Source organism: Gouania willdenowi, chromosome 5 (genome assembly GCF_900634775.1).
Source record: "Gouania willdenowi chromosome 5, fGouWil2.1, whole genome shotgun sequence".
Taxonomy (NCBI): Eukaryota; Metazoa; Chordata; class Actinopteri; order Blenniiformes; family Gobiesocidae; genus Gouania; species Gouania willdenowi.
The window spans coordinates 39,029,740-39,056,879 of record NC_041048.1 but is presented as its reverse complement, the minus strand read 5'-3'; the positions used below and the strand labels follow the sequence as shown (position 1 = coordinate 39,056,879).

At 39.0% G+C, this 27,140-nt stretch overlaps 1 protein-coding gene across 2 annotated transcripts in view; it reads left to right on the top strand.

Annotated features, from left to right (window-relative positions):
* Positions 1–24,601, top strand: part of myh7ba (myosin, heavy chain 7B, cardiac muscle, beta a) — a 28,889-nt gene extending 4,288 nt beyond the window's left edge. For both annotated transcript variants that reach the window (XM_028446262.1, XM_028446263.1), the window contains 33 exons: positions 691–794; positions 1,722–1,860; positions 1,932–2,050; positions 3,443–3,592; positions 6,876–7,046; positions 7,671–7,850; positions 7,928–8,060; positions 9,308–9,384; positions 9,625–9,712; positions 10,768–10,885; positions 10,968–11,091; positions 11,946–12,082; positions 16,293–16,548; positions 18,098–18,340; positions 18,422–18,598; positions 18,683–18,828; positions 18,909–18,999; positions 19,060–19,449; positions 19,548–19,674; positions 19,746–19,864; positions 20,733–20,929; positions 21,013–21,196; positions 21,319–21,484; positions 21,566–21,690; positions 21,778–21,893; positions 21,972–22,164; positions 22,250–22,453; positions 22,551–22,676; positions 22,795–22,965; positions 23,070–23,174; positions 23,269–23,364; positions 24,136–24,270; positions 24,501–24,601. In XM_028446262.1, the coding sequence (XP_028302063.1) occupies positions 691–794; positions 1,722–1,860; positions 1,932–2,050; positions 3,443–3,592; positions 6,876–7,046; positions 7,671–7,850; positions 7,928–8,060; positions 9,308–9,384; positions 9,625–9,712; positions 10,768–10,885; positions 10,968–11,091; positions 11,946–12,082; positions 16,293–16,548; positions 18,098–18,340; positions 18,422–18,598; positions 18,683–18,828; positions 18,909–18,999; positions 19,060–19,449; positions 19,548–19,674; positions 19,746–19,864; positions 20,733–20,929; positions 21,013–21,196; positions 21,319–21,484; positions 21,566–21,690; positions 21,778–21,893; positions 21,972–22,164; positions 22,250–22,453; positions 22,551–22,676; positions 22,795–22,965; positions 23,070–23,174; positions 23,269–23,364; positions 24,136–24,270; positions 24,501–24,512 (4,919 nt within the window). In that variant the 3' untranslated portion in view covers positions 24,513–24,601. The remainder of the gene's footprint in view (positions 1–690; positions 795–1,721; positions 1,861–1,931; positions 2,051–3,442; positions 3,593–6,875; positions 7,047–7,670; positions 7,851–7,927; positions 8,061–9,307; positions 9,385–9,624; positions 9,713–10,767; positions 10,886–10,967; positions 11,092–11,945; positions 12,083–16,292; positions 16,549–18,097; positions 18,341–18,421; positions 18,599–18,682; positions 18,829–18,908; positions 19,000–19,059; positions 19,450–19,547; positions 19,675–19,745; positions 19,865–20,732; positions 20,930–21,012; positions 21,197–21,318; positions 21,485–21,565; positions 21,691–21,777; positions 21,894–21,971; positions 22,165–22,249; positions 22,454–22,550; positions 22,677–22,794; positions 22,966–23,069; positions 23,175–23,268; positions 23,365–24,135; positions 24,271–24,500) is intronic.
* The last annotated feature ends 2,539 nt before the right edge of the window (positions 24,602–27,140 follow it).

The following is a 27,140-nucleotide window of genomic DNA, read 5'->3' as shown; positions in this document are numbered from 1 at the left end:
ACTTGAGATTAAACTGGTCTGTATTTGGTTCCTGAACCCCTGAGTTATGTGAACACATGGGGCACAAACATGTGGAACAAACTAAAATTTAAGGATCAAATAAAATGTATGAGGAGTTTTCTATAGTTTCATTTTGTTTTAATGCAAATATAAAATAAATAAGAAGTACTTTGCCCTTAAAATAGTTGTAATATTTTATTTTCCTCAAATTCAACATTGAAGTGCAAACCCTGCCATTAATTACCAGAAAAAATTAAGTGATTCAAAAACATTATTCAATATAAAACTAATGCTTTTGAAATTAGATTTAAACAGGAATTAGGAGGATTTTCCTGAAAACTTTGATCATGTTTGGTGTCATAATTTGAGTTTTATTATTTGTTCACGAGGAACGAAAACATTTAGTCTTGAATCTGGAACACTGGGAGGGGGTCGTCAGATGCCTTCAAGAAACTAGGAATATTTTTTGAACAATTTCAGCCCATTTTTGCTAATTTTTACCCTTTTTCTGCAACTACACCAAACGTGTCATACTTTAACCTACATTCATCACTTCGTCTTGCCATATTTTTGCTCCTTTTTTGTGCATTTTTGCTACATTACCCCCATTTCTGCCACTTGAGAAACAACTACCTTAACCAAACTGTGATGCATTCAAATTTTCTCCATCTTGTAATTTTTCTCTTGCAGACATGCTGCTTGTGTCCTCCAACCCGTACGACTACCACCTGTGTTCTCAGGGCGTTACCACGGTGGAGAGCTTGGATGATGGACAGGAGCTGATGGCCACTGACGTGAGAGTTTATGATCTTTAATACAGGGGTTCTCTACCTTTTCAGCCCACGACCCCCAAAAATAAAGGTTCCAGAGAGCAGGGACCCCCACTGTAGCGAAGGTGGTTGAACACAGACATGAACATTGAAGAACAGTCATGTGGAGACAGGACCATCTATAAGGGGGACTAAAGGGGAGAGATTTTTGGGGTCCATCCATAAAGTCAATAAAATGATGGTCCATTGTTCTATGAATCTGTGATACACACATTTATTTATTCATCTGAATAATATCCACTGTTATCCAGGAACGTTTAGTATTTGTGGCATAGTTTATAGTCATATTAAAGCTGTAAATCCTTGTTTTAATCAGAAATAAAATGGGTTAAAAGTGACAGAAAAGCTGGTAAAATGTGGTTAAAAAAAAAAAAAAAAAAAATAGGTCCCAAGTGTTGATTAAAAGTGGCAGAAAAAAGTTGGAACAATAAGTTTAAACTGGCAAATAATGGGAATGACAAATAGTGAATGTGGTTAAATGGGAAAAAATAAGCATGAAATATGGTGAAAAGAAGTAAAAAGTGACAATATCGGATCAACATATGTGACATTAGGAGGAAAAGTGGTGGAAAGGGTTTATAAGTGCCAAAATGTCTTGATAGTAAAAAATCTGCAGAAACGTCAACAATGCATTAAAAAGAGCAAAAATATGGCAAGAAAAAGTGATGAAAAGAGGTTTGTTTTGGTGTTGTTGCAGAAAAAGGGTAAAAATAAGCAAAAATGGGCTCAAATTGTTTACAAAATATTCTTAGTTTCTGGAAGGCATCTGACAAGCCCCTCCCAGTGTCTTGTGACCCTAAATGGGGTCCTGACCCCAAGGTTGAAAACCCCTGCTTTAACATGTATGTCAACGGTATGTATAAAAAGCTAAAATGTATTCTCTGTGTGCAGCATGCCATGGACATCCTGGGCTTCCTAGCTGATGAGAAGTACGGCTGCTATAAGATCGTAGGAGCCATTATGCACTTTGGAAACATGAAGTTCAAACAGCGTCAGCGTGAGGAACAGGCGGAGGCCGACGGCACCGAGAGTGAGACGCAGTGATCAGACACATGGGTGGTGCTGGTGCTGGAGGGGACTCACTGTGTGTGTGGTCCTCAGGTGCAGACAAGGCCTCCTACCTGATGGGGGTCAGCTCAGCCGACCTCATCAAAGGCCTCCTCCACCCCAGGGTGAAGGTGGGGAACGAGTACGTGGTGAAGGGACAGAATGTCGAACAGGTGAGGAGGACCACCGCCAACTCACTGTTTTACAGCAGGGCTTCTCATGGGGGGTCTATGAAATAATAAAAAAAACAAAAGTGTATAATTAAGTATAATTAGGACCAACGCATCAATAAAACAATCATACTTTACAGCTACAGCCCGTCAACCACAATTAGCGCCCCCCGGCTAGATCCAGCCCACAGAAGCCTTATATCTAATAATAATAGCACTAATAATAATGGTGGAAACCACATGTGTACATGTAACAATGCTTACAAGTCAAATGGGAAAAGAACAAACAATTTGGCCCTCAATTTGTCAACCATTGCCATAATGTGGCCAAAAGTAATTGGGGAACCCTGATCTACATTATATAATATTTTACATGACGCACTGCTGTGTCACTGAAGTATGATCATGTCAGACAGGCCAGAAAAAAATCATGCCAATTTTTTTTTTTTTAAATAAATGCACATATTTTATTTATGGGTAACACATTAAACAAATGTTATCTTATATTCAAGACTAGTACAAGTCATCTTTAATTAAGTTTATTTCTACTGTAAAGATACAGTATTTAATCTTTAAAGCTGCTGGACACAAACATTTGTAATCAGAATTTAGGCCTCATGGATCAATACACCAAACAAGTTTTTTATTTTATTTCCACCTTAAACACTTCGTTTGTTGACATTTTATTGCATTGCATTGTGGGATATGGAGTCCTGTAGACGGATGCACGGAAGAGTTTTTCCTTCTTTTTTACTGTGATTTCTTGTGAATGAAGTAAAAACACTTCGTTGCATCTGTCGCTGTGACTTCACATCCCACAATGCAATGTGGGAAACCTTCCTGAAAATGTCAATAAACAATGTTTATTCATTTTCCATTTTTCTACAAAACCAAGAACAAACAATAAACAGAATTAATAAGTACAAAGACAAGCTGGAAACAAAATAAATCAAGCAGTAAATAGATTCCAGGCATAGTAAACACAAGCTTGGTTTAGGGAAAGTTACACATTGGAAGCCTAGTAAGACAGGAAAAATCCCATTGAGTTATGTCTTTATACTAATGTTCTAGACATTATAGCAGATATGTTTGCATCGGTTTAGTCGAGCGCCACTTTGAACCTTTTACGTCTTTTTACAAGTAAATGATCTTTGATTTATTGATCTATGTGGCCTAAACTGATAAAATATTTGAGCTAGCTCAGTTAAAACGTTAAAAGATCAGTTCTATGGTATTTAGGTCTATGAAAAAGCAGATTAAAAACGTTTGAGAAGTTCTGCCTCACGGGAACAAACAAATCTGTATGATCGACACGTTCCGACAATACGCTGATCAAAAAAAGATCGATTGATGTGAATAACAAGCCCTTCCTTTGTCTGTTTATATGTTTTAAAGGTTAACTATGCCGTCGGCGCGCTAGCCAAAGCCACGTACGACCGTATGTTTAAGTGGTTGGTGGGACGGATCAATAAGACGTTGTACACCTCACTGCCACGTCAGTACTTCATAGGCGTCCTGGACATCGCCGGCTTTGAGATCTTTGAGGTGAGTTTATTTATGTTCAATGACAAATAAGAATGTATAGCTACAGGTTCAGTCAGTGTGTGTTTTGGTCATTGGATTTTATATTTAGAAAAGGAAAAAAAAAATTCAAATTGAAATTCAAGGCGTTTTCTTTATCAGGGTCAAAAAGGGATAAACAAAACTTTAAAAACAGGTTGTTTTTATTTTCTGTTACGTCCTTTTTTTTAACGTATATTGCGCGAGTGGAAGTCGCCGTTTTCAAAGTAAAAGCGTCACACATTGGTTTTTTTAACATCCTTTTCTTAGGGGAAAATCCAAAGACCAAAACACATACTGACCTTTGATCTGCCTGAGAATAAACATTGTTTTGCACCACAGAGCCCCTCCCATCTGATTTAGGCTGTGTTCGAAATCGCACACTAACGTACTACACACTCAATGAGTATATACTATATACTATGTTAGTATGGTGACCGTTTCCACTGAAGTATACTTCCAAGTTTCCAAAGATGCATTTGGAACCTACAACAACATAAACCATGTTCACACTGAGGCTAAATATCTCTGTTGATTCTCCACCTTTCAAAGTTCTGAAAACATTTGAAGTGAGAAAGTGACCAAGTAGAATATCAACATGTGCTCATTAGATCCAGAAAACTTGTGGAAACACATTTCATGCCGACATTTCGGAGGTTTCTGGAGACTCTCCATTGTGCTACTGACAAAACTAACTTCAAAATAAGAGCCCTATTTACACAAGCATTCAAAACTAATGGAAGACAAGAGGAGATGCTTTTATTTTGAAATTTTGATTTTTAGCTTCAAGCTGATCCCAGGGCTATTTTACATTCCCCTCACAATGCATCATGGGACGGTTGAGTATGACTAGTGTACCCACCGAGCGTACTTCAAATATTTCCCCATATAGAATACATATATATTTCTCAGGTACTCAATCTTTTCATACTATCCAATTGGAAATTAAAAGTAAATATTAAAAGTAAATATTAATTTTAATTTTGACATCGGACTTAATATGAGCAGTACTTTAGTGTGAGTAGTGCGTTAGTGTGAATAGTAGTGCGTTAGTGTGAATAGTAGTACGTTAGTGTGAGTAGTACGTTAGTGTAAGTAGTACGTTAGTGTTAGTTGCACGTTAGTGTTAGTACGTTAGTGTGAATAGTAGTACGTTAGTGTGAATAGTAGTACGTTAGTGTGAGTAGTACGTTAGTGTTAGTAGTAGTACGTTAGTGTTAGTAGTAGTACGTTAGTGTGAGTAGTACGTTAGTGTGAGTAGTACGTTAGTGTGAATAGTAGTACGTTAGTGTGAATAGTAGTACGTTAGTGTGAATAGTAGTACGTTAGTGTTAGTAGTAGTACGTTAGTGTGAGTTGTACGTTAGTGTGAATAGTAGTACGTTAGTGTGAGTAGTACGTTAGTGTTAGTAGTAGTACGTTAGTGTTAGTAGTAGTACGTTAGTGTTAGTTGTACGTTAGTGTGAGTAGTACGTTAGTGTGAGTAGTAGTACGTTAGTGTGAATAGTAGTACGTTAGTGTTAGTAGTAGTACGTTAGTGTGAGTAGTACGTTAGTGTGAGTAGTACGTTTGTGTGAGTAGTACGTTTGTGTGAGTAGTACGTTTGTGTGAGTAGTACGTTAGTGTTAGTAGTACGTTAGTGTGAGTAGTAGTACGTTAGTGTGAATAGTAGTACGTTAGTGTTAGTAGTAGTACGTTAGTGTGAGTTGTATGTTAGTGTGAGTTGTACGTTAGTGTGAGTAGTACGTTAGTGTTAGTAGTACGTTAGTGTGAGTAGTACGTTAGTGTGAGTAGTACGTTAGTGTTAGTAGTACGTTAGTGTGAGTAGTAGTACGTTAGTGTGAATAGTAGTACGTTAGTGTTAGTAGTAGTACGTTAGTGTGAGTTGTACGTTAGTGTGAGTTGTACGTTAGTGTTAGTAGTACGTTAGTGTTAGTAGTACGTTAGTGTGAGTGAGTAGTACGTTAGTGTGAATAGTACATTAGTGTTAGTTGTACGTTAGTGTTAGTTGTACGTTAGTGTTAGTTGTACGTTAGTGTTAGTAGTACATTAGTGTTAGTAGTACGTTAGTGTTAGTAGTAGTAAGTTAGTGTGAATAGTACATTAGTGTTAGTTGTACGTTAGTGTTAGTTGTACGTTAGTGTTAGTTGTACGTTAGTGTTAGTTGTACGTTAGTGTTAGTAGTACATTAGTGTTAGTAGTACGTTAGTGTTAGTTGTACGTTAGTGTGAGTAGTACGTTAGTGTTAGTTGTACGTTAGTGTTAGTTGTACGTTAGTGTTAGTAGTACGTTAGTGTTAGTAGTACGTTAGTGTGAGTAGTACGTTAGTGTGAGTAGTACGTTAGTATGAGTAGTACTTTAGTATGAGTAGTACGTTAGTGTTAGTAGTACTTTAGTGTTAGTTGTACGTTAGTGTTAGTAGTACGTTAGTGTGAGTAGTACGTTAGTGTTAGTAGTACGTTAGTGTGAGTAGTACGTTAGTGTTAGTTGTACGTTAGTGTTAGTTGTACGTTAGTATGAGTAGTACGTTAGTGTTAGTAGTACTTTAGTGTTAGTAGTACTTTAGTGTTAGTAGTACGTTAGTGTGAGTAGTACGTTAGTGTTAGTAGTACTTTAGTGTGAGTAGTACTTTAGTATGAGTAGTACGTTAGTGTGAGTAGTACGTTAGTATGAGTAGTACTTTAGTGTGAGTAGTACGTTAGTGTTAGTAGTACTTTAGTGTGAGTAGTACTTTAGTATGAGTAGTACGTTAGTGTGAGTTGTACGTTAGTGTGAGTAGTATGTTAGTGTGAGTAGTACGTTAGTGTGAGTAGTACGTTAGTGTTAGTAGTGCGTTAGTGTGAGTTGTACGTTAGTGTTAGTAGTACGTTAGTGTTAGTAGTACGTTAGTGTTAGTAGTACGTTAGTGTGAGTAGTACGTTAGTGTGAGTAGTACGTTAGTGTTAGTTGTACGTTAGTGTGAGTAGTACGTTAGTGTGAGTAGTACGTTAGTGTGAGTAGTACGTTAGTGTGAGTAGTACGTTAGTGTGAGTAGTACGTTAGTGTGAGTAGTATGTTAGTGTGAGTAGTACGTTAAGGTGAGTAGTACGTTAGTGTGAGTAGTACGTTAGTGTGAGTAGTACGTTAGTGTGAGTAGTATGTTAGTGTGAGTAGTACGTTAGTGTGAGTAGTACGTTAATATGAGTTGTACGTTAGCCTGACATTTACAACACAGCCTCAGTCTTTTCTCCTGATGCTGATCAGATGCTGACTCACTTTTCTTCCTGCAGCTCAACAGCTTCGAGCAGCTCTGCATCAACTTCACTAACGAGAAACTGCAACAGTTTTTCAACCATCACATGTTCATCCTGGAGCAGGAGGAGTACAAGAGAGAAGGCATCGAATGGACCTTCATCGACTTCGGCCTCGACCTTCAGGCCTGCATCGACCTCATTGAAAAGGTAAAACCTCATCATGTTATGGTGGTCTCAGTTCAGTAGGGTACGGATGACATTTAGGACATCCTCAGGTCTCAGAGTGAGTCTCAGGTATCAGAAAACCTCTGTTGTTTGTCAAACCAAAAAACACAACATGATGTCATCAATATGTTATTTTCTATTTATTATTATCAACATTTCATTTAACTATAGATTTATTAATCAAACAATATGTTGATAGATCTTAACTTTGAAAACATAAAAGGAAAAAAGGGCTTTTCAACTTTGTCACGTGTACTTCTGGTTCCTTCAAAATTAAACGTTTTTCAGCCCGAGGCCGTTGAGTCTTATGACTTTTATTTTGAAGCCTGGGACCGTGTCATTTGACTGAAGTTTTGCTGAGTCATGAGTTTGTTTGGTCTGATAAATGACAGGTTTTCATCAAATTCCGACATAATATTTACCTGAATTAAATAGAAATTGGTCACAAAATCTAGAAAATATAAAGTGAAGATCCTGTCAGGACTGATATATGTCATTTATTGCTTGGATTTTGTCAGTTTCTTACATATTTGTATTTTTTGTATACGTAGAAGTGCAAACAAGTACACAATGATGTTGAAATGATTTGTTTGTTCTCTCTCTCAGCCACTGGGCATCATGTCCATCCTGGAGGAGGAGTGCATGTTCCCCAAAGCCACGGACGGCAGTTTTAAAGCCAAGCTGTTTGACAACCACCTCGGCAAGTCGCCCAACTTCCAAAAACCTCGTCCGGACAAGAAGCGCAAGTACGAGGCTCATTTTGAGCTGATGCACTATGCTGGAGTGGTGAGTCCCCTCATAAACACACTCCTTTAGTACTGAAGATGTGGTGGAAACGTCTGCTGAGTCATCTCCATCTACAGGTGCCTTATAATACGTTTGGATGGTTGGACAAAAACAAGGACCCTCTGAATGAGACGGTGGTGGCCTGTTTCCAAAAGTCCTCCAATAAGCTGCTGGCCACGCTGTATGAGAAGTACATCAGCTCAGATTCAGGTGAACCACTGACTCAGCATCTCAAAGTCCAGGGCCCAGTTTTTCCAAAAGTTATCAGCTCGGATTCTGGATCAAATCTTGAAAATGGGAAATTAGATCACGTAATCTATTCTTGGTTTTGATTAGAATCAAACCTTTAGTTTACTTTTCAGTAGGATTGGATCACTTTTTAATCTAAAAAAAAAATTAAAATTAAACTAATCCCATCAGAAGGCTGGATTTAGTGATGATTTCAGTCCCAAAGTGTAATGAAACTTTAAAAGTGTATAAATTAATCTTATACTTGGATCATGCACTATATAGTATATATCCAATGTATTCATAAGGTTTTATTTTAATTTGTTCATCCATCAGGTTACAGTGGTTTGGTACAGTAGGTTATAACAGTATAGACCTACAGCATAGTAGAAAGAGTTTAGCCTCATTAAATAATCCCCCAAACAGCTGTTAATATTGACCACAAATAATATATTTATCACTAATTGATGTATATTCATTACAATCAAAATGATTGTTTGGTTTTTAGATTGTTTTTAATGATGCATGCAATAATAAAACAGGATTAATAAAGCACTGTATTCACTGCTTTTTGAAATCCAAATCAAAGCAATAGTTAGACACTATTTGATCCCTTGTTGCAGCTTCTATTTGCTGGTTGGTTGGATTACGTCAAATTCAAGGCCCGGGGGCCAAATCCGGCCTTATTGAGCATCCAATTCGGCCCGCAGGACAAAATGAAAATGACAGAGAAAACATGAATTATTGTGTAAATTACCAAATAATTCAGTTGTAGATATCTCAAATTCACCAACTCTACAATATTTTTAGCGACTTGAATTTTTTATATATATATATATATATATATATATATATATATATCACATGAAATTTAAAAAAAAAAAACTCTTTTTCCACAAACCTTGCAATTTTTCACGAACAACTCCACAAAATTCCTCTAAATTACAGAAAAATTGGTCACAAAATCCAGATTTTTTTAAGTGAATTAAACTGATAACCAGGGAACAATAATGTAAAAGTTATTTCTCCCCACCTAGAATCTGTGGGATCAAACTGGTCCATATTTGGCCCCTGAACTAAAACACCTTTAACAACCCTTGTATTACGTGTTCATGGATAGCAAGAAAAAAAAGGCTCAATTTGATCCAGATTAAACCTTTTGAAAAACCGAGCCCAGGAGATAAATGTTGTATCAGCAAAAGTAATCAACCAATCCGTCTATTATTCAGCTTCTGAAACCAAACCCGGGGGGAAAGAAAAGAGGAAGAAAGCAGCTTCTTTCCAGACGGTGTCTCAGCTTCATAAGGTGAGTAAACTAAGAGAATAAAAAAGGATTGATCATGGAGCTGCTCCTCAGACGTTTGGAGGGAGGCAGTTAAGACTTGCAGTGATGTTTAGTGCAATGATCACATGAACATCACTTTAAGTCTGTGCTGACTCCTTTCTCCTGTTCGACTCTTCATGTCATCATCATCATCATCATCCTGCAGAGTGAAATAAATCACTTTCTGCACCGTCACACTTTCATTCTTTTTTCCTCCTCCAGGAAAACCTGAATAAACTGATGACCAACCTGCGCAGTACGCAGCCACACTTTGTCCGCTGTATCATCCCCAATGAGACCAAGACTCCAGGTAACACACACACCACGGTTGGGATCAATTACAATTACCTCTTCAATCATCCACGTTCAATAACAACTAAATTACAATTACGGTGACCAGAATTTTTTCCAATTACAATTATTATTTTTCCCTTAAAAGTCAATTAATATTTAAATTTGAATTACAAATGTTAACTGAGCATTTAATAAATAATCCCATAAAATGTAACCATCATTTTGTGTTAGCTTTCTGTTAGCATCTCTCTGATAACGAGTCAGTTGATAGCGTTTCGATCAGCTGTAAATAAAACACAAAAAAATATTATGGTAAATGGACTAGATTTTATATAGAGCTTTATCACCACACTGAAACAGTCTCAAAGCGCTTTACATATCAGTTCATTCACCCAATCACTCTCACATTCACACACCAGTGGGACAGGACTGCCATGCAAGGCGCTAGTCGACCACTGGGAGCAACTTAGGGTTCAGTGTCTTGCCCAAGGACACTTCGACACATAGTCAGGTACTGGGATCGAACCCCCAACCTCTCGATCAGAAGACGACCCACTACCACCTGAGCCACGGTCGCCCTATTATTATTATTATTATTATTATTATTATTATTATCCATCATCCAGTTTGTTTTTCATCTCTTGGTTCCCTAGTTAGGGTTCCTGATCAATGAAATGTTTTTGGTGTGGGCGTCTGAGCCCTTTTTCTGTGAGTAAACCTCCAGATTTATTTATTGATTTAAAACGTGACATGACGTGACAGGTAGTGGGAAAACTTCACATGTAACATATTTTAATAAATGTTAACTACATAATGTAAGACATAGAACTGTAACAAGGTTCCACAGGTTTGCGTTTAAATTACAAATGACAGATTTCCATGTCAATTACAAAGTCAATTATCTAAACTCAATTACAACAGCAACATACTGTATTTTTTCAATAACAATTACATCACAATTGCAATTAATTATCAATTACGTGGTTACAATCATAATTGATCCCAACCCTGACACACACCAACAAATCATCAGACTAGACCGGCTTCACATCTGTAATCTGGTCCCTACAGGGATTATTGACCCGTTCCTGGTTCTGCACCAGCTACGCTGTAACGGCGTGTTGGAGGGAATCAGAATCTGCAGGAAAGGTTTTCCAAACCGCATCCTCTACGCTGACTTTAATCACCGGTAAAGCCTCCGCTATGGCATTCCGTCTTCTAAAACATGTTGGAAATGTTCCGGGTTGTCCATGTCTGGTTCTTTAATCAAGGTACCGCATCCTGAACCCACACGCCATCCCAGAGGACAAGTTTGTGGACAGCAGGAAAGCTGCAGAGATGCTGCTCTCCTCCCTGGACATCGATCACAATCAGTACAAGTTTGGACACACAAAGGTAAATTCATTTTTGTTAAATTAAATTAACTGGGGACAATAGCTTCCATACAATTTCAGAAAAGTTTGGCACAATGTATTGTGGGATTTGGAGTTCTGTAGAAAAATGCAAAGATGGAAAAGTTTCTTTAACAACTGTTTTTACTCCTCCTATACCATGATTTCTTATGTTTCTTTGTTGACACATTAAATAAGGTTTGTAATTTGGGCATCTTCATGGAAGCCACAATATCAACATCCACCATTGGTTTAGCCCAACGTTTAATTCATGGAAACAACAGAAATGTTACTTTTCCAGCCTTTTTGGGCTCACACTGGTAGTGAACTACTTGTGAATGAAATACAGATAGAGTTTAAATAAATTAGTTATTGTCCTCAACAGACTTAAATTCAATTAAAAAAATACAAATTTCAATGACAATAAATTATATTGTTTTTTTAAATAGTGTATTACAGTGTTTTTACACATCACCTACAATGTTTAGTAATTGACTTAAAAAATTACTCATTAAAATTATACTTTTTTAGTTATTCTTTTTCAAAGTAAAACAACACAATCTCTAACAATTGCCTTTTATACTTTCCCTGGTTCAAATAAATATAATTACTAGTGCATCTTGTCACTTTGTGCACTAATCCTAGCTACTCTGTATTTGTAACAGTACAACAAACATGATCAAAAACTAATTGACAAAAAAAAAAATATCTCTGGGGTCCCCAGAAATGAGTGATATAAAAAATGGGGTCACGACCTGAAAAATGTTGGGAACCATCAAACATTTTCTAGATTTAGCTGTAATCACATCATGTACATTTAACATAAGGAGCTGTTTAACTCAGGGCTTGTGTGTGCAGGTGTTCTTTAAAGCGGGTCTACTGGGTCACCTGGAGGAGCTGAGAGACGAGCGTTTGGCCATCGTTCTGACTCTGATGCAGTCGGTGGCTCGTGGGATAATCATGAGAATGGAGCTGCGCAAGATGCTGGAAAGAAAGTAAGAAAAAAAAAAAAACACACAAAAGTCACCATCGGTCTGTCAGAAACTCACAGAATGTAGCGTTAGAAACAAAGCACAGAATGAGACGCTGCTGCAATCACTGCCCAGAGTCAGAATCACTCATTTCGTGTGGATTTTAATACAAAATCCAGAATTACGTTTGGATTTATAGTAAAACGTTCAGGCTGTGTTTCAGCAACAAGACAAATTATTTGGTAGAAATTTGGACCCCTCATTCTTAAATACTTTGTCTCTTTTGTTTTAAAAAAGAAAAATTCTAAATTTTCCCACCACCATTTAAGATTTTTAACGAGTTCTTAATCTCGTCAATCACCATCTGAAATGTTAAAGCAGAACCGAGTAACTTTTTCACCTTAAGAAATCCTTCTCGTAGTCTCTGTGAGGGTAATACAAGTGTTTATGGGGTGATTGGGGGGTCTTTTCATCTCTGCTGTCTCTGGCCAGAAAACAGCACTTGCAACTTTCCTGCCTCTGACCCGGTGGTAAGACGCACTGATTTATGGCAGCCCAATACAAACACACTGTCGTCGCTGCAACAGGCACGCACACACACTCCCAACCCAGCGTTCCGTCAGGCAGCACACACACAAATATCCATCCATCCATTTTCAGAGCCGCTTTGTCAGGACACAAACACATTTCCACACTCCCTTCCGTATTACTCCCACATCATTCATTTGTTTTACTTGTCTCTCTTCCTCATATTGTTCACATGGTCACATGGGACTATATGTGTGAAAGCACCCTTAGTGTCACTGTTGTATTAGGATTTTTCAGTGATCGGTTGCTACCGTCTTGGGAGAGCGAAGGTGTGCATGTATCTGTGGGGTGGGGCAGGCGATAGGGGGTGCAGAGTTTTTACAACAGTGACATAACCAAAAGGGACCTTTAGGGGGATCGCTAAGCGCAAGTTACTTAGTTCTGCTTTAAAAAAGAAACTTCTGCACTTACCTCATTATCTGATGTATTTAGATCTCGGGACGAGCCCCAATTGTTGTGGCTGTTTTGGATGAAATGAGACTGAGTCTAGCTTTAGGGTTGCTGGTCAGATGCAGACACAGGGTTTATTTGGTGAAAGGCTTTTGGAAACAGACCAGTCTGGGATGAGGTAAAACAAGCTTTCAGTGTGTATGTATTTGTATAGCGCATTTCACACACAAGGCAATTCAATGTGCTTTATATGATTTAAAAGTGCAGCAAAAAACAAACAGTTTAAAAATCAATGAGATCATGAAATCAGTGAAATTATTAAAAAAAATCTCCTCAATCATAGAGAAAAAGAAAAGCCTTTAACTTTGATTTAAAAATCCTCTCATGTGATGCTGACTTCAGCTCTGCTGCAGTTTGTTCCACTTATTTGCAGCATAACAACTAAAAGCTGCATCACCATGTTCACTGTGAGCTCTGGTCTCCACTATCTGACCTGTGTCCATAGATCTGAGAGACCTGCTGGGTTCATACCTGACTAACATCTCACTGATGTATTCTGGACCAAACCCATTCACACATTTATAACCAGCAGCAGAACTTTAAAGTCTATTCTGAGCCTGACTGGGAGCCAGTGTAAGACTTTAAAACTAGATTAATGACCTCTGACCTCTTTGTTCTGAACCAGATGTAGATGTTTGATGACGACCATTACAACAGTCCTGTCTGTTGGAGATAAAAGCATGGACCAGTTTCTCCTGATCTTTCTGAGTCATTAAACCTTTGACTCTGGAGATGTTCTTTAGGCGGTAGAAGATGTTTTTGTGATAGATTTGATCTGATGCTGAATGTCAGATCTGAGTCAATCAGAACACCAAGGTTTTTGACTTGGTCTTTATCTTTTAAAGATCGAGACTCAAGATCCAGTTCTCGCTGACAGCAGTCCTCGTTTCCTTGTTACCAAAGACAATCACCTCCATTTAGTTGAAGGTTATCACTCATCCAGAAGTTTACTTTTTCTAAACAGTCACAACACCTCTATGGGACCATAGTCATCTGGGTTCAGTGATAGATATAGTTGTGTGTCATCTGCGTAGCTCTGATTATCAACTTTACAGTTCTGTAAAATTTGTCCTAGAGGAAGCAAATAAAGGCTAAACAGAAGAGGTCCAAGAACAGATCCCTGAGGAACCCCACAGGACATTGGTAATCTGTCAGATTCAAAGTTTCCAATGCTTACAATAACTTTGCTCCTCCAAGTAGGAATTAAACCATTGCATTACTGTTCCATTTAGTCATAACATAGCAGCACCTCCTCAGGCAGAGACCTTGGTGAATGCTGCAGTCAGTAAGGTCCGTGTACTTCATACTTTTATCATTCGCTGCTGGGCTCAGGTATGTGTGGCATTTAAGGGCAGCGTTATCAGCGTGTGGGAGGCGTGTGCAGGTCCTTGTATGGTCACCAGGCGTGTGTGTGTGTGGCCATGGAAATAAGGCACCTCTCACACACACACACGGTCCCTGGTCATTCTCTGCCTCCACATGGAACAATGTGGACGTGTCCTCAGAGCCACATGGCGACATGTGTCGAGTGGCAGCTGCTGAGACCCTTTCCTAAAAATAAAGACGCAACCCGCGGCCCCCTCCATGGGTTCTCTATGACCCCTGGACCCTTTTGTCCACGGCGCCTGGACTTCTGAGTGCAGCGATGGCATGTGTGGCGGGTGACGGAGGATTAAAGGCGGCCTGTTGGACACAAGGTGTTTGGTTTCTAAATAAACACAAACGCTCACCTTTGAGAGGCCCCCAGTATGGTGTCATGGCAGGAATGTAATCAGCTCCGTCTCCACTCGTCACTCAGCCACACACTCACTCACTCACAGTGTGTGTGTGTGTGTGTGTGTGTGTGTGTGTGTGTGTGTGTGTGTGTGTGTGTGTGTGTGTGTGTGTGTGTGTGTGTGTGTGTGTGTGTGTGTGTGTGTGTGTGTGTGTGTGTGAGAGAACATCCGCTTTAACCCTGTGAACACTCAGTCCTTGACCCAGTCCTTGGCCCGGGTCCATTTTTAGTGAGACTATTCCTACCGAGACTAAATCAATCTGAGAACCTTGTTCAGCCTCAGTCGGGGAACTATAAAAGAATCATTGGGTGTTTGGTTTCATGTCACATCCCACTGAGGACGGTTGAATGGGAGCGGCAACACAAAGCTGGTATTAGTGGTCAAAGAAATATCAGAGACCAAATAGAAAATACATCAGAAAAATACCAGGATGACTTTCTTATCTACTAGAACACTGAGTGGATGGAAACATTCGTCACACCATTCTAAGATAATTATCATTTCAGAAGCAATTTAACATTTTTTCACGACTACTCAAAAAGCCCAAATGCTAAACATCACGTTATCTTATCATTTTTTTTTTTTTTATATTATCTAGAGAGCCTTGTTTTGTTTTTTTGTGATGGGGTAGGTGTGTATAAGCTTTTGCTTCAATCTACACACTTTTGGCTGATTAGACAATTTTTTATTTTTCTAAAGGCTGCTGAAATAAAATTCAAATGTCAATAATTACAAATGTATCCTTTACAAGTACAAAATGGATCAGTGTATGTTTTCATCATTAAATGTTTTGTTCAGAAAAGGAAATTGAAAAACAAAAACAAAATAAAAAAAGTGGTTATTTGCTTATGAATATATATATCGATTTCCTTTTCTGAACGGAAAAATTCACTGACCAAAATGTTAAGATACAATTAAGTTCTTTAACAAAAAAATAAATAAAAAATTGCGAGAACAAGTAAATGGAACCCAACTGTAATTCAAAAACAATATGAAAAACAAGTATTAGTAATACAGTATGTTTATCAAACATCTATGAAGGTGTCCAGTTTGTGTTGTGAAAATAATGTGCAGTCAACTTCCAGCTAAAATGGATTGAGGAGTGAAGTAGTTTAACCAGGTCTGATGGTGCGTTCACTGACAAAAACACGATGAATTGATTTGGACATTTTTTGGATTTATATGATCATTGCGCAGTGAAATATTGCAATAAATATATTTTTCCTACACCCTTAATGTACTGTATGATGAACGATGTATCAAGATTTGGTAAAGGTCGGTTTGAAACGGGATTAAACACAACTCTCCACTTTATTTTCCTTTAACCAACATATAATTTATTGTATCTGCTTATCAAATTTAAAACAACCAGCTGTCCATCATCAAACTTTAAATCGTGACCTTTTAACCTGTGTTTTCAGGGAGGCTCTGATGATCATTCAGTGGAACATCCGAGCGTTTAACGCCGTCAAACACTGGCCGTGGATGAAGCTGTTCTTTAAGATCAAGCCTCTGTTAAAGAGCGCTGCCACTGAGAAGGAGTTAGCGGCCCTCAAAGACGAGATGGCCAAGGTGAAGGAGGCGCTGGAGAAATCTGATTTGAAGCGGAAGGAGCTGGAGGAGCGTCAGGTCAGCCTGACCCAGGAGAAGAATGACCTTTCTCTGCAGCTACAGGCGGTAGGTGTTGAATTCAGGGACAATTACATTTTTCAGTTATCTTCTTGGGATGTAACGAGTAAGGCAGTTAAAAATCGATTCATAGGTATCAAGGCTCACATCGATACTGTGAAAATTGAATCACAGTACTTTTTTTAACCAGCAGAGGGCGCTATACAGAAGTGTTGGCAGCGGGCGAAATCTGCTAATATTTTCTTTCTCGCCGCCTTCTACTCTTAAACATGTTCATAAATGATTCCTTACCCCTTTATCACCGAAAGAATATCTGTAATATTACGTGAGTATCTGTAAAAGTCACGTTTTTCTATTAGCTCTGTCTGCTAGCATAGCATCTCTTCTTCACTGCAAGATATCTGCATGCCAACCGACAACTGGGTTACCAGCGCCCTCTGCTGGTTCAAACAAATATCTGACGCAAATACAGTGCAGACTGTTTTTTTTTTTTTTTTTTTTTTTTAAAAAGTCCAATTGTTAAGGCACAAAATACATTTTCAGTTGCACTTTTAAAATGAAAAAGAACTATTATGCAGTTTTGCATTGTTTATTATAGAACCAGAATTTAAATTAATAGGCTTCTTTTTAATTTGTATTATTCCTTTATTTCATTCAAGATTTTTTAGTTAAATTGCATTGTTTTGAATAGTTTATCAAGGGATTCTTTTGACAATGAAAAATAAAAGGAAAATAGTACAGTATTTTTCCAAAAAAAATAAAGGAATATTTTTTAATCATTTGTCTACAGTCCCATTTTGTAAAATAATTTGTGAGAGAATCGTATCGTGAACCCAGTATCGTGAATCGAATCGTATCTGGAGTTGAGTGAATCGTTACATCCCTATTATCTTCTATATCCATGTTCGTTTACAACTCCATTACGATTACAGTGACTGACATTTTTTTCAAATCCAATTTAAATTACACATTATTTATTTACTTCCTAAAAGTCAATTACAGTTACATTCTCAATTACAAAAGTTCAAATTCACAAAATCACGATTACTGAGCCTTTAATAAATAATTCCATATAACGTAGCCTTCATCTTGTGTTAGCTTTCTCTTAGCATCTCTTACGATAACGGGTCAGTTTTGTCTTAAATCAGCTGCAAATTACACAAAAAATATTATCGTCTAATTTGTTTTACATTTTGTGTTACCTTTTACTTTGGAAAAGCACTTTGAGTTGCATTTATTTTTTGTATGAAAAGCACTTTTTATAAATAGAATGATTTGATTTCAATTTTTTTAAGTGGTAAAATGATCCTGAGGAGAAGTGACAGGTAAACTTGATATGAAACATTTAATTGAACGCTATTTACATATGTGTGAGCCTGGTTTTACATTTAATTCATTTGTAGTTGACAGTTTTTATAGAATTTTAATTTCCAATTACTGTACAATTAAAATCAAATGTCTGAACACAATTACAATTCAGTTATGATCGTCATACGTTATACTTGTAATTAATCGTAAATTACACAATTACAATTGTAATTGATCCCAACCCTGGCATAGAATGTACTAAACATTCTCGCTTCTACTTCTTCTTTAGGAGCAAGACAATCTTGCAGATGCCGAGGAACGCTGTGACCTGCTGATAAAAACCAAGATCCAGCTGGAGGCCAAAGCCAAGGAGCTGTTGGAGAGGCTGGAGGACGAGGAGGAGATGAACTCCAACATACTTGCAAAGAAGCGCAAGCTGGAGGACGAGTCTGCGGAACTGAAGAAAGACATTGATGATCTGGAAATCACGTTGGCTAAAGTGGAAAAAGAGAAACACGCCACAGAAAATAAGGTGAATAATCCTGCAGGGGGCGCTGATTGGTTTTATTTCCTCCCTGGATGTTGGTTTGAGTCTATTCATTCTTGGCCCTAGGTTAAAAACCTGATCGAGGAGATGGCAGCTCTGGATGAAACCATTCTGAAGCTGACCAAAGAGAAAAAGGCTCTGCAGGAAGCGCACCAACAAACACTGGACGACCTGCAAGCAGAGGAGGACAAAGTCAACTCTCTGACCAAAGCCAAGGCCAAGCTGGAGCAACAAGTCGATGATGTAAGCTCAAGGAAAAGATCTGAACAACTTCCCCCACAGTGGGATGTCAGTGTTTTATTATCAGATGTCTTTTTTTCTCTTTAGCTGGAAAGCTCCCTTGAACAAGAAAAGAAACTGCGTTTGGACCTGGAACGGGTCCGAAGAAAGCTGGAGGGAGATCTGAAACTGTCTCTAGAGTCTGTGATGGATCTGGAAAATGACAAACAGCAACTTGAAGAGAAGCTTAAAAAGTATTAATTATATTTATAAGCCCTAAATGTGCAAACATTCACCCACTAGTGGGAGCTAAAGTCCTGATGTTTTCCAACAGGAAAGACTTTGAGATGAATGGAATGACCTCCAGGATAGAAGATGAACAGGCCATAATCAATCAGCTTCAGAAGAAGATCAAAGAGCTGCAGGTAAATCTTTCATCCGACTAATGAAGAAGCAACAGAAATGACGCACATGGCTGTTCTCAGGCTCGCACTGAGGAGCTGGAGGAGGAACTGGAATCCGACAGGGCCTGCAGAGCCAAGGTGGAGAAGCAGCGAAATGACGTAGCCCGGGAGTTAGAAGATCTTAGCGAGCGCCTGGAAGAGGCCGGCGGAGCCACCTCCGCCCAGATCGAGATTAACAAAAAGAGAGAGTCGGACTTTCTGAAGCTGCGCAGGGACCTGGAGGAGGCCATGCTGCACCACGAGGCCACAACGGCAGCTCTACGGAAGAAGCACGCTGACAGCGTGGCAGAGCTGAGCGAGCAGATCGACAGCCTGCAGAGAGTCAAGCAGAAGCTGGAGAAGGAGAGGAGCGAGGCCAAGATGGAGGCAGATGATCTGGCCTCGACTGTGGAGCATCTCTCAAAGGCTAAGGTAAGAGGTTTGAGCCACAGAACCACAGATCTGAATCGGAAAAGTTTTATTGGCCAAGTTTTAGACAAGAGGTTCAAGTAATTCCCTCTCTTCTGCAGACCTCTTCAGAGAAGATGTGTCGCCACTATGAAGACCAAATGAACGAGGCCAAAGCCAAAGTAGACGAGTTGCAGAGGCAGCTCAGTGAGGCCAGCACGCAGAGAGCTCGAGCTCAGGCTGAATGTGGTAAGAACACATCTTCAGTCCAAAGTCTCAGAGTGAAAAGGAACCGACTCAACCATCTGTGTCCTGTAAAGCTGAGGTGGGCAGGAAGCTGGAGGAGCGAGAATCAACGGTCTCTCAGCTCCAGCGAGCCAAGAACTCCTTCAGCCAGAACGTGGAGGAACTCAAGAAGCAGCTGGAAGAGGAAACCAAGGTAAGCAACAGTCCGTGCATCAGTTAGCGTCATTATAAAGATATGTTAGTTAGCAATAAAATCAGTCTCATTGCACGTTTCTACCAGATGTCCTGGAAAGGTGATGAAATAAAGTGGCTGAGGAGGGTGTGGTGGAGTTTTAAAAGAACTAAGTAGGCGTGGCCATCGGGTAAAATTAACATATCAAAAGCTGGTATAAAAACCAGGCTCGATATTCAGTAGTAACGATGATGATGCTGCAAAGAAACAAATGAGAAGACCAAACTGATGTCTTTATATTTTCCTCAGGATGAACTAATCCCAACATCAGCGAGCACAATTCATTCTTTTTAAAAAATGTTTTTCAAAAATGACTCAATTTTTGTGAAATTCACTGAAACCGTTTTATTGCATTTTATTATTGGCATTTTAAAATTTTATTACGTTACAATGTTTTACATTTTTACCTCTGCCAAGGTGGTCATATTTTCATATATTCATATAAATCAAAAGTTTCATTTTAATGTATTTGTTAGCAGAATGACATCAAAAGTACTTCAATTTGACTCAGTTATGTCGGGTTGGTTCTTGAATTACGCCACAGAGTTTCATCTAGATTGGATAAGAAGGCTCATTTATTCACTACTGTACGGCTATCAATTGGGGTAGAGATTTCTTCCAAGCCTCTAAAGTGTGAATGACCATGGTACCATGATCAGGATCATTACTCCAGATAACTGACAATATCTGAAAAAGAAGAGATTTTGAGCTTTGTGATAGTTTTGCACTCTGTGATGGCTTTAATTTATTGTGATATTATTGTACTAGTTTAATATTTATTCCAGGATTTGATCAAACTTCTCTCTACCATTATCATTGATCTGTGAAGTCCAAGAGCGCCTTGGCCCACGCTCTGCAGTCATCTCGACATGACTGTGACCTTCTGAGGGAGCAGTATGATGAAGAGCTGGAGACCAAGGCCGAGCTGCAGAGAGCTCTGTCCAAAGCCAATGTGGAGGTGGCTCAGTGGAGGACTAAGTACGAAACAGACGCCATCCAAAGGACTGAGGAGTTGGAGGAGGCCAAGTGAGTGAGAGCAGATCAGCGTGATGTCATGTGACAGTGGCAAGCTAAATGTGTGACGGTTGGATTGGTTTGGTTCTCGTTAGGAAAAAGCTGGTAACACGCCTGCAGGAAGCTGAAGAATCCGTGGAGGCTTCGAATGCCAAATGCTCCTCGCTGGAGAAGACCAAACATCGACTCCAGACTGAGATTGAGGATCTGATCATTGATCTAGAGCGATCGAATGCTGCAGCCGCTGCCCTGGATAAGAAGCAACGCAACTTTGACAAGGTGAGATGAAGCCGTAAATCTGGCTTATTTAACTCAATGGACTGTGGGGCAGAACTTTGCCTCAAGATTTAGTCAGGAGAGTGTCTTCAAACCCCTAAAGTCTGTATGGTTGTCCGACTCAGGTGCTGGCTGAGTGGAAGCAGAAGTACGAAGAGTGCCAGACTGAGCTAGAGAGCTCTCAGAAGGAGTCCCGCGGCCTGAGCACGGAGCTCTTCAAACTGAAAAACTCCTATGAAGAATGTCTGGACCACTTGGAGACCACAAAGAGGGAAAACAAGAACCTCCAAGGTACAAGCTGCATCACTGGAACACAACAGGGCGTTGCGTTACAATGTAGAGCTCACTTTTTGGTGCTTCATTCTGTTTCAGAGGAGATTGTTGATCTCTCAGATCAAATCAGTCAGAGTTCAAAAACCATCCATGAGCTGGAGAAGATAAAAAAAGGTCTGGAGTTAGAGAAGAGTGAGATTCAAGCTGCTTTGGAAGAAGCTGAAGTGAGTGGATTAAGAAGTCTATCTTTCTTAGATTCTGTGGCACTGATGGTCTCTTCAGGTATTAAGTGTTCTCTTGGTGTTTCTCAGGGCACTCTGGAACATGAAGAGAGCAAAACTCTCCGAATCCAGCTGGAGCTCAACCAGATCAAGACGGACATTGATAGAAAACTTGCTGAGAAGGATGAAGAAATAGACAATCTCCGGTTAGATTTTTAGTCATTTATTCTCACGAGAGACGCTATCCTGTTGCATGACTTTAAAAATTGTAAATTCTTTCTCAGGAGGAACCACCAGAGGACAATTGAATCCATGCAGGCCACATTAGATGCTGAGGCCAAGTCTCGCAACGAGGCAGTGCGTCTGAGGAAGAAGATGGAAGGTGACCTCAACGAGATGGAGGTGCAGCTGAACCACGCCAACAGGCAGGCGGCTGAGTCCCAGAAACTTCTCAGAAACCTTCAGGTCCAGCTTAAGGTCAGACCACGTTAAAAGCTCTCAATCATCAACCCGTTGAGCATCAGGTCTAAATATCTCTCACAAACTTGATGATGGACTCCAGGACCTTCAGATGGAGCTGGACGACACCAGTCATCGCAACGAGGAGCTCAAAGAGCAGGTGGCGGTGACTGAGCGTCGGAACAACCTGCTGGCTGCTGAGGTGGAGGAGCTCAGGGCTCTGCTGGAGCAGAATGACCGTTCGCGCAAGCTAGCTGAGCACGAGCTACTGGAAGCTACAGAGAGGGTCAACCTGCTGCATTCTCAGGTAGATAATCACACATCTCCTCCTTAATGCTAGTTTCCTACATTTTCTCTTGGATAACGTGGAATGACATGTGGATGTTGTCTCCTGTGCTTCAAAGAACACCGCCTTAATCAACCAGAAGAAGAAGCTGGAGAGCGATCTGAGCATGCTGTCCAATGAGGTGGATGACGCTGTACTAGAGTGCCGTAATGCGGAGGATAAAGCCAAAAAGGCCATCACAGATGTAAGGAGTTCAACCAACAACGCAGATTGAACCTTTTACACATGTACAAATGTGACCTTCTGTTGCAAAAGTCCACCTTGAGGCACTTCAGAAACGGTTTTGTTTTCTGTGTTTTTAGGCAGCCATGATGGCCGAGGAGCTGAAGAAGGAACAAGATACAAGTTCACATCTGGAGAGAATGAAAAAGAACATGGAGCAGACAATCAAGGACCTCCAGATGCGTCTGGATGAAGCTGAGCAGATTGCTCTGAAAGGTGGCAAGAAGCAAGTCCAGAAACTGGAAGGCCGAGTAAGAAGAACCAAGACTTTGCCAAACAATTTCCCTTTTTTTTCCCCACTTCCTGTACATCGAGATGCACTATGAGCTTCATCTGTATGTGTTCAACCCATTAGGTCAAAGAACTGGAGACTGAGCTGGAATTGGAGCAGAAAAGGAGCCAGGAGCACCAGAAGGGAGTCCGAAAATACGAAAGGAGGATCAAAGAGCTCTCTTACCAGGTGAGCCGCTGCTTGCTGTTCGTTCAAAGCCCAAACCAACGCTCGCACAGCGGTATAAAAGAAAAGTCACCATGTGCTCTCTGTGCATGTGCAGGCCGAGGAAGACAAGAAGAATATGGCTCGCCTGCAAGACCTCATTGATAAGCTGCAGGCCAAAGTGAAGAGCTACAAGAGGCAGGCTGAAGAAGCGGTGCGTTCACTGACACTGTACTGTTAGAGCGTTGTTCAAGAAACACATTAGGATAGGAAGTGTGTTAAGGAATATTACTGGTTGAAATATTTTTAATTAAGGCAATATATGCTTTTTTGCCTGATATTTCTTCTTACAACTTAGATTTGGTGTAAGAATATTTACTTCAAGATATTTTTCACTTCGTTTTAAAACATTTTGGTGGGCCAAACTTCGCTTTTCTGTTGGCAGATAATTCTGGTTATTTTAAATAATTTATCCATGATTTCACTTAAAATAAGCAAAACATGAGCACCTAGAGAACTCAAACCTCCACAAAGTGCCAAGACATTCCAAAAGTGCTGATATGAAGTAAAAACAGCACCGGGACGTCTTACGGATCATATCACTCCGCTGTACAGCGTATCTAAATACCATTAATTACCATTACATATTGGGCTACACACCACAGTACACTGTGTGCTCTCTAATTGTGGAACTATTTTTGTTGGCGGAGCCAAATTATTTAACAAGCAAATCATAATCTGTTGACGTATTGCCGTTAAATAAAATGCACTGTTGTGATTGGGACGTATATTGTTTAATCGAGATCACTTTCACGACATCAACAAATGAAAAAAATCGTCCATTAGGGAAAAAATACTAAAAATACTATATTATATTGTGAGGATTTGTTGTTTTCCTGGTGTTTCTGAGATGCTTTTCACAGCAGATGAATGTATGCCAGGCTGTATTTGTCATCTTTTATTGATTATTTCATGCGTTCTCCAGGAGGAGCAGACCAACGTCAACATATCCAAATACAGGAAGCTCCAACATGAGCTGGACGACGCCGAGGAGAGGGCAGACATGGCAGAGTCGCAGGTCAACAAGCTACGCGTTCGCACCCGTGACCAAGGCGCTAAGGTCAGCAAACCACCCACAACGCACAGCACAGCTGAAGCCAGAGCAAAAAAAAAAAAAAAAAAACTAATGACCTTCAGTGGACTTCCATTAAAATTAGCAGCAGAGGCTAAATGGCAGCGGCTTATTTTAGCTCGGTGGACGTAATCCCTAAAGTTAACGTCTCATGTGATCTTCAGTGTGGCGATGAGTGACTGTCACACTAATAAACATATCTGTCTCCTGCATTTCAGCACGCTGAGTGATGTGGAGGAAAAGGACCGCTTTCATCATCCAGCAGCTGCAACAGCTGTGGACTGGGAGCGCCCCTAAATAAAGACTTCTGAACATGGCAGTTTGACTCACTTTTATTCTTAGTGTGTGATGGAGATACAAAAGCCAACAGAAACAGGCAGGAGGAGGATTTATTCCATTACTGTTGGTCAAACAGTGGTTAAATAAAGAAATGAAGGTGTAGGAGAAGCGTGAGGGGGAACGTGGGAAACAGAAGAGATGAAAGTTAAAAAAAAGACAAAAGTATTAGAAAATAAAGCCAATACCACATTGAACCAGTGTTGGGGTCAATTACATTTTAAAATTAATTCAATTATCCATGCTCAATTACCATACAACTCAGTTATGATTAGTGACCAACATTATTTCCAATTCAAATTATTATTTTTCCCCTGGAAGTCAATTACATTCTCAATTACAAATATTCACAATTACTAGGCCTTAATCAAATAATGCCATAAAACGTGTTAGCATCTGCTATGCTAACAGGTCAGTTTCACCCTTAAATCAGCTGTAAAACACACTAAAAAGTATTTTTTCCAGTCAGTACACCACTAGATTTATATATGTATTTTAAATGATAAATTGATCCTTAAGAGAACTGACAGGTAAACTTAAAATCAAACATATTAGTAATTGTTAAGTACATATGTATAAGCCATAAAACTGTAACGTGGTTCCTGTTTTGCGTTTCATTAAATTGTGAGTTTTTATATAATTGTCAAGCAAATTACAATTAGTCATTTTTCTAAACTCAATTACAATTATACCAGCAGCAGATTTTTCCAGTTACAATTACTTGATAATTAGTTATCTGACGTCAGCCAGGGTTGGGGTCAATTATAACTGTAAGTGCTTAATTGATCATTACAATTATGATGTTGCTGTTGTAATCATAATTTAATTGTAATTAAGTTCAGTCAATGAATTTATTTTAACTGCCATGAACACACAAAGCTGGGGAACCACGTTAGAGTTCTATGGCATACACCAGTGGTTCTCCACCTTTTTTTGGATCGTGACCCCATTTGATCTAATTTTAGAATGAGTTTGTTATACGGCTCTATAAATACAGAGCACCCAGGATTAGTGACAATCAGCCAGCTCAAATATTTATTATTGTATTTTATTTGAACAAGGTTTATATTTGACAAAGTGAAAGTATAGAATACAGTTAAGAATGTGTTGCTTTAATTTGAAAAACAAATAAAACTTCTCAAAAATGAATTTTTAATCTGTAACTTTTTTTTTTAATCAATTACTAGATATTTCAACCAACCTAAAGGTTGACAAACACTGGCATACACATACGTAGTGAATTATTAATCTGTTTCATATCAATGTTTCCCTTTATCCATCAGTCCTCTTTAGGATCATTTACCATTTTTTAAAAATGAATAAATAAAAAAGGCATAGACACCCAGACCAAAAACATTAATACCAATATTTGCATGGATTAGGAAGCCTAATAAAGTCACCAAGTGATGAGAAAGATTATATTTTACAGTTGATTTAAAGACATGGGTTAAAACTGCCCCATTATCATGTTATTAGACGCTAACAGAAAGCTAACACAAGACGAAGGTTAAGTTCTATGGGGTTAATTTTTATTTATTTTTTTATCAGGCTCAGTAACTGTGATTAAATAAATTTCAGCTTTAGTATAGGAAAACTTAATTGTAATTGACTTTGGGAGAAAATAATTGTAATTGGAAAAAATGCCAGTCACTGTCATCATAATTAAATTGTACCTGAACATAAATAATAGAACCATTGTTGGCATCTGAGATGTGACAGAATTATGTTATAATGATTTAAAAACTGGCTTCTCCACTCCGTTATCCTCATCAGTCAAACTAAAGTCAAACCATATGAATATTTCTGCAGCATGTTGTTCACCCTCCTTTAAACAAACGTACAGGTTAAATCTAAGGCCTACTAGGAGCATCACACCATCACATACAGCATTAACCAATGCATTCAGACGCAGAACCTCACGAGGTTCTTCAACAAGCTCATTAACATTCATGCAACAGGACTGGCTTTCACCAAGGATGGGTTCTCAACCTTTTCAGGCCGAGACCTCCAAAATAAAGGTTCCAGAGAGCGGGGACCCCCATTGTAGGTGAAGGTGGTTGAACACAGACATGAACATTGAAGAACGTGGAGACAGGACCATCTATAAGGGGGAATAAAGGGGAGAGATTTTTGGGGTCCATCCACAAAGTCAGTAAAATGATGGTCCATTGTTCTATGAATCTGAGATAACCATATTTATTTATTCATCTGAATAATATCCACTGTTATCCAGGAACGTTTATTATTATTATAGTCATCTTAAAGATGGAAATAATTGTTTTAATCAGAAATAAAATGGGTTAAAAGTGACCAAAAATGGTGAAAAAGGTGGTGAAATGGGATTTAAATATTTAGATTAGAGTGGGCAAAAACTATTAGTTTAAACTGGCAAATAATGGGCATTAGCAAATCGTGAATGTGGCTAAATTGGCAAAAATAAATGTAAAATGTGATGAAAAGAGTTTAAAAGTGACAATAATGGTCAACATGTGACATTAGGTGGAAAAGTGGTGAAAAGCATC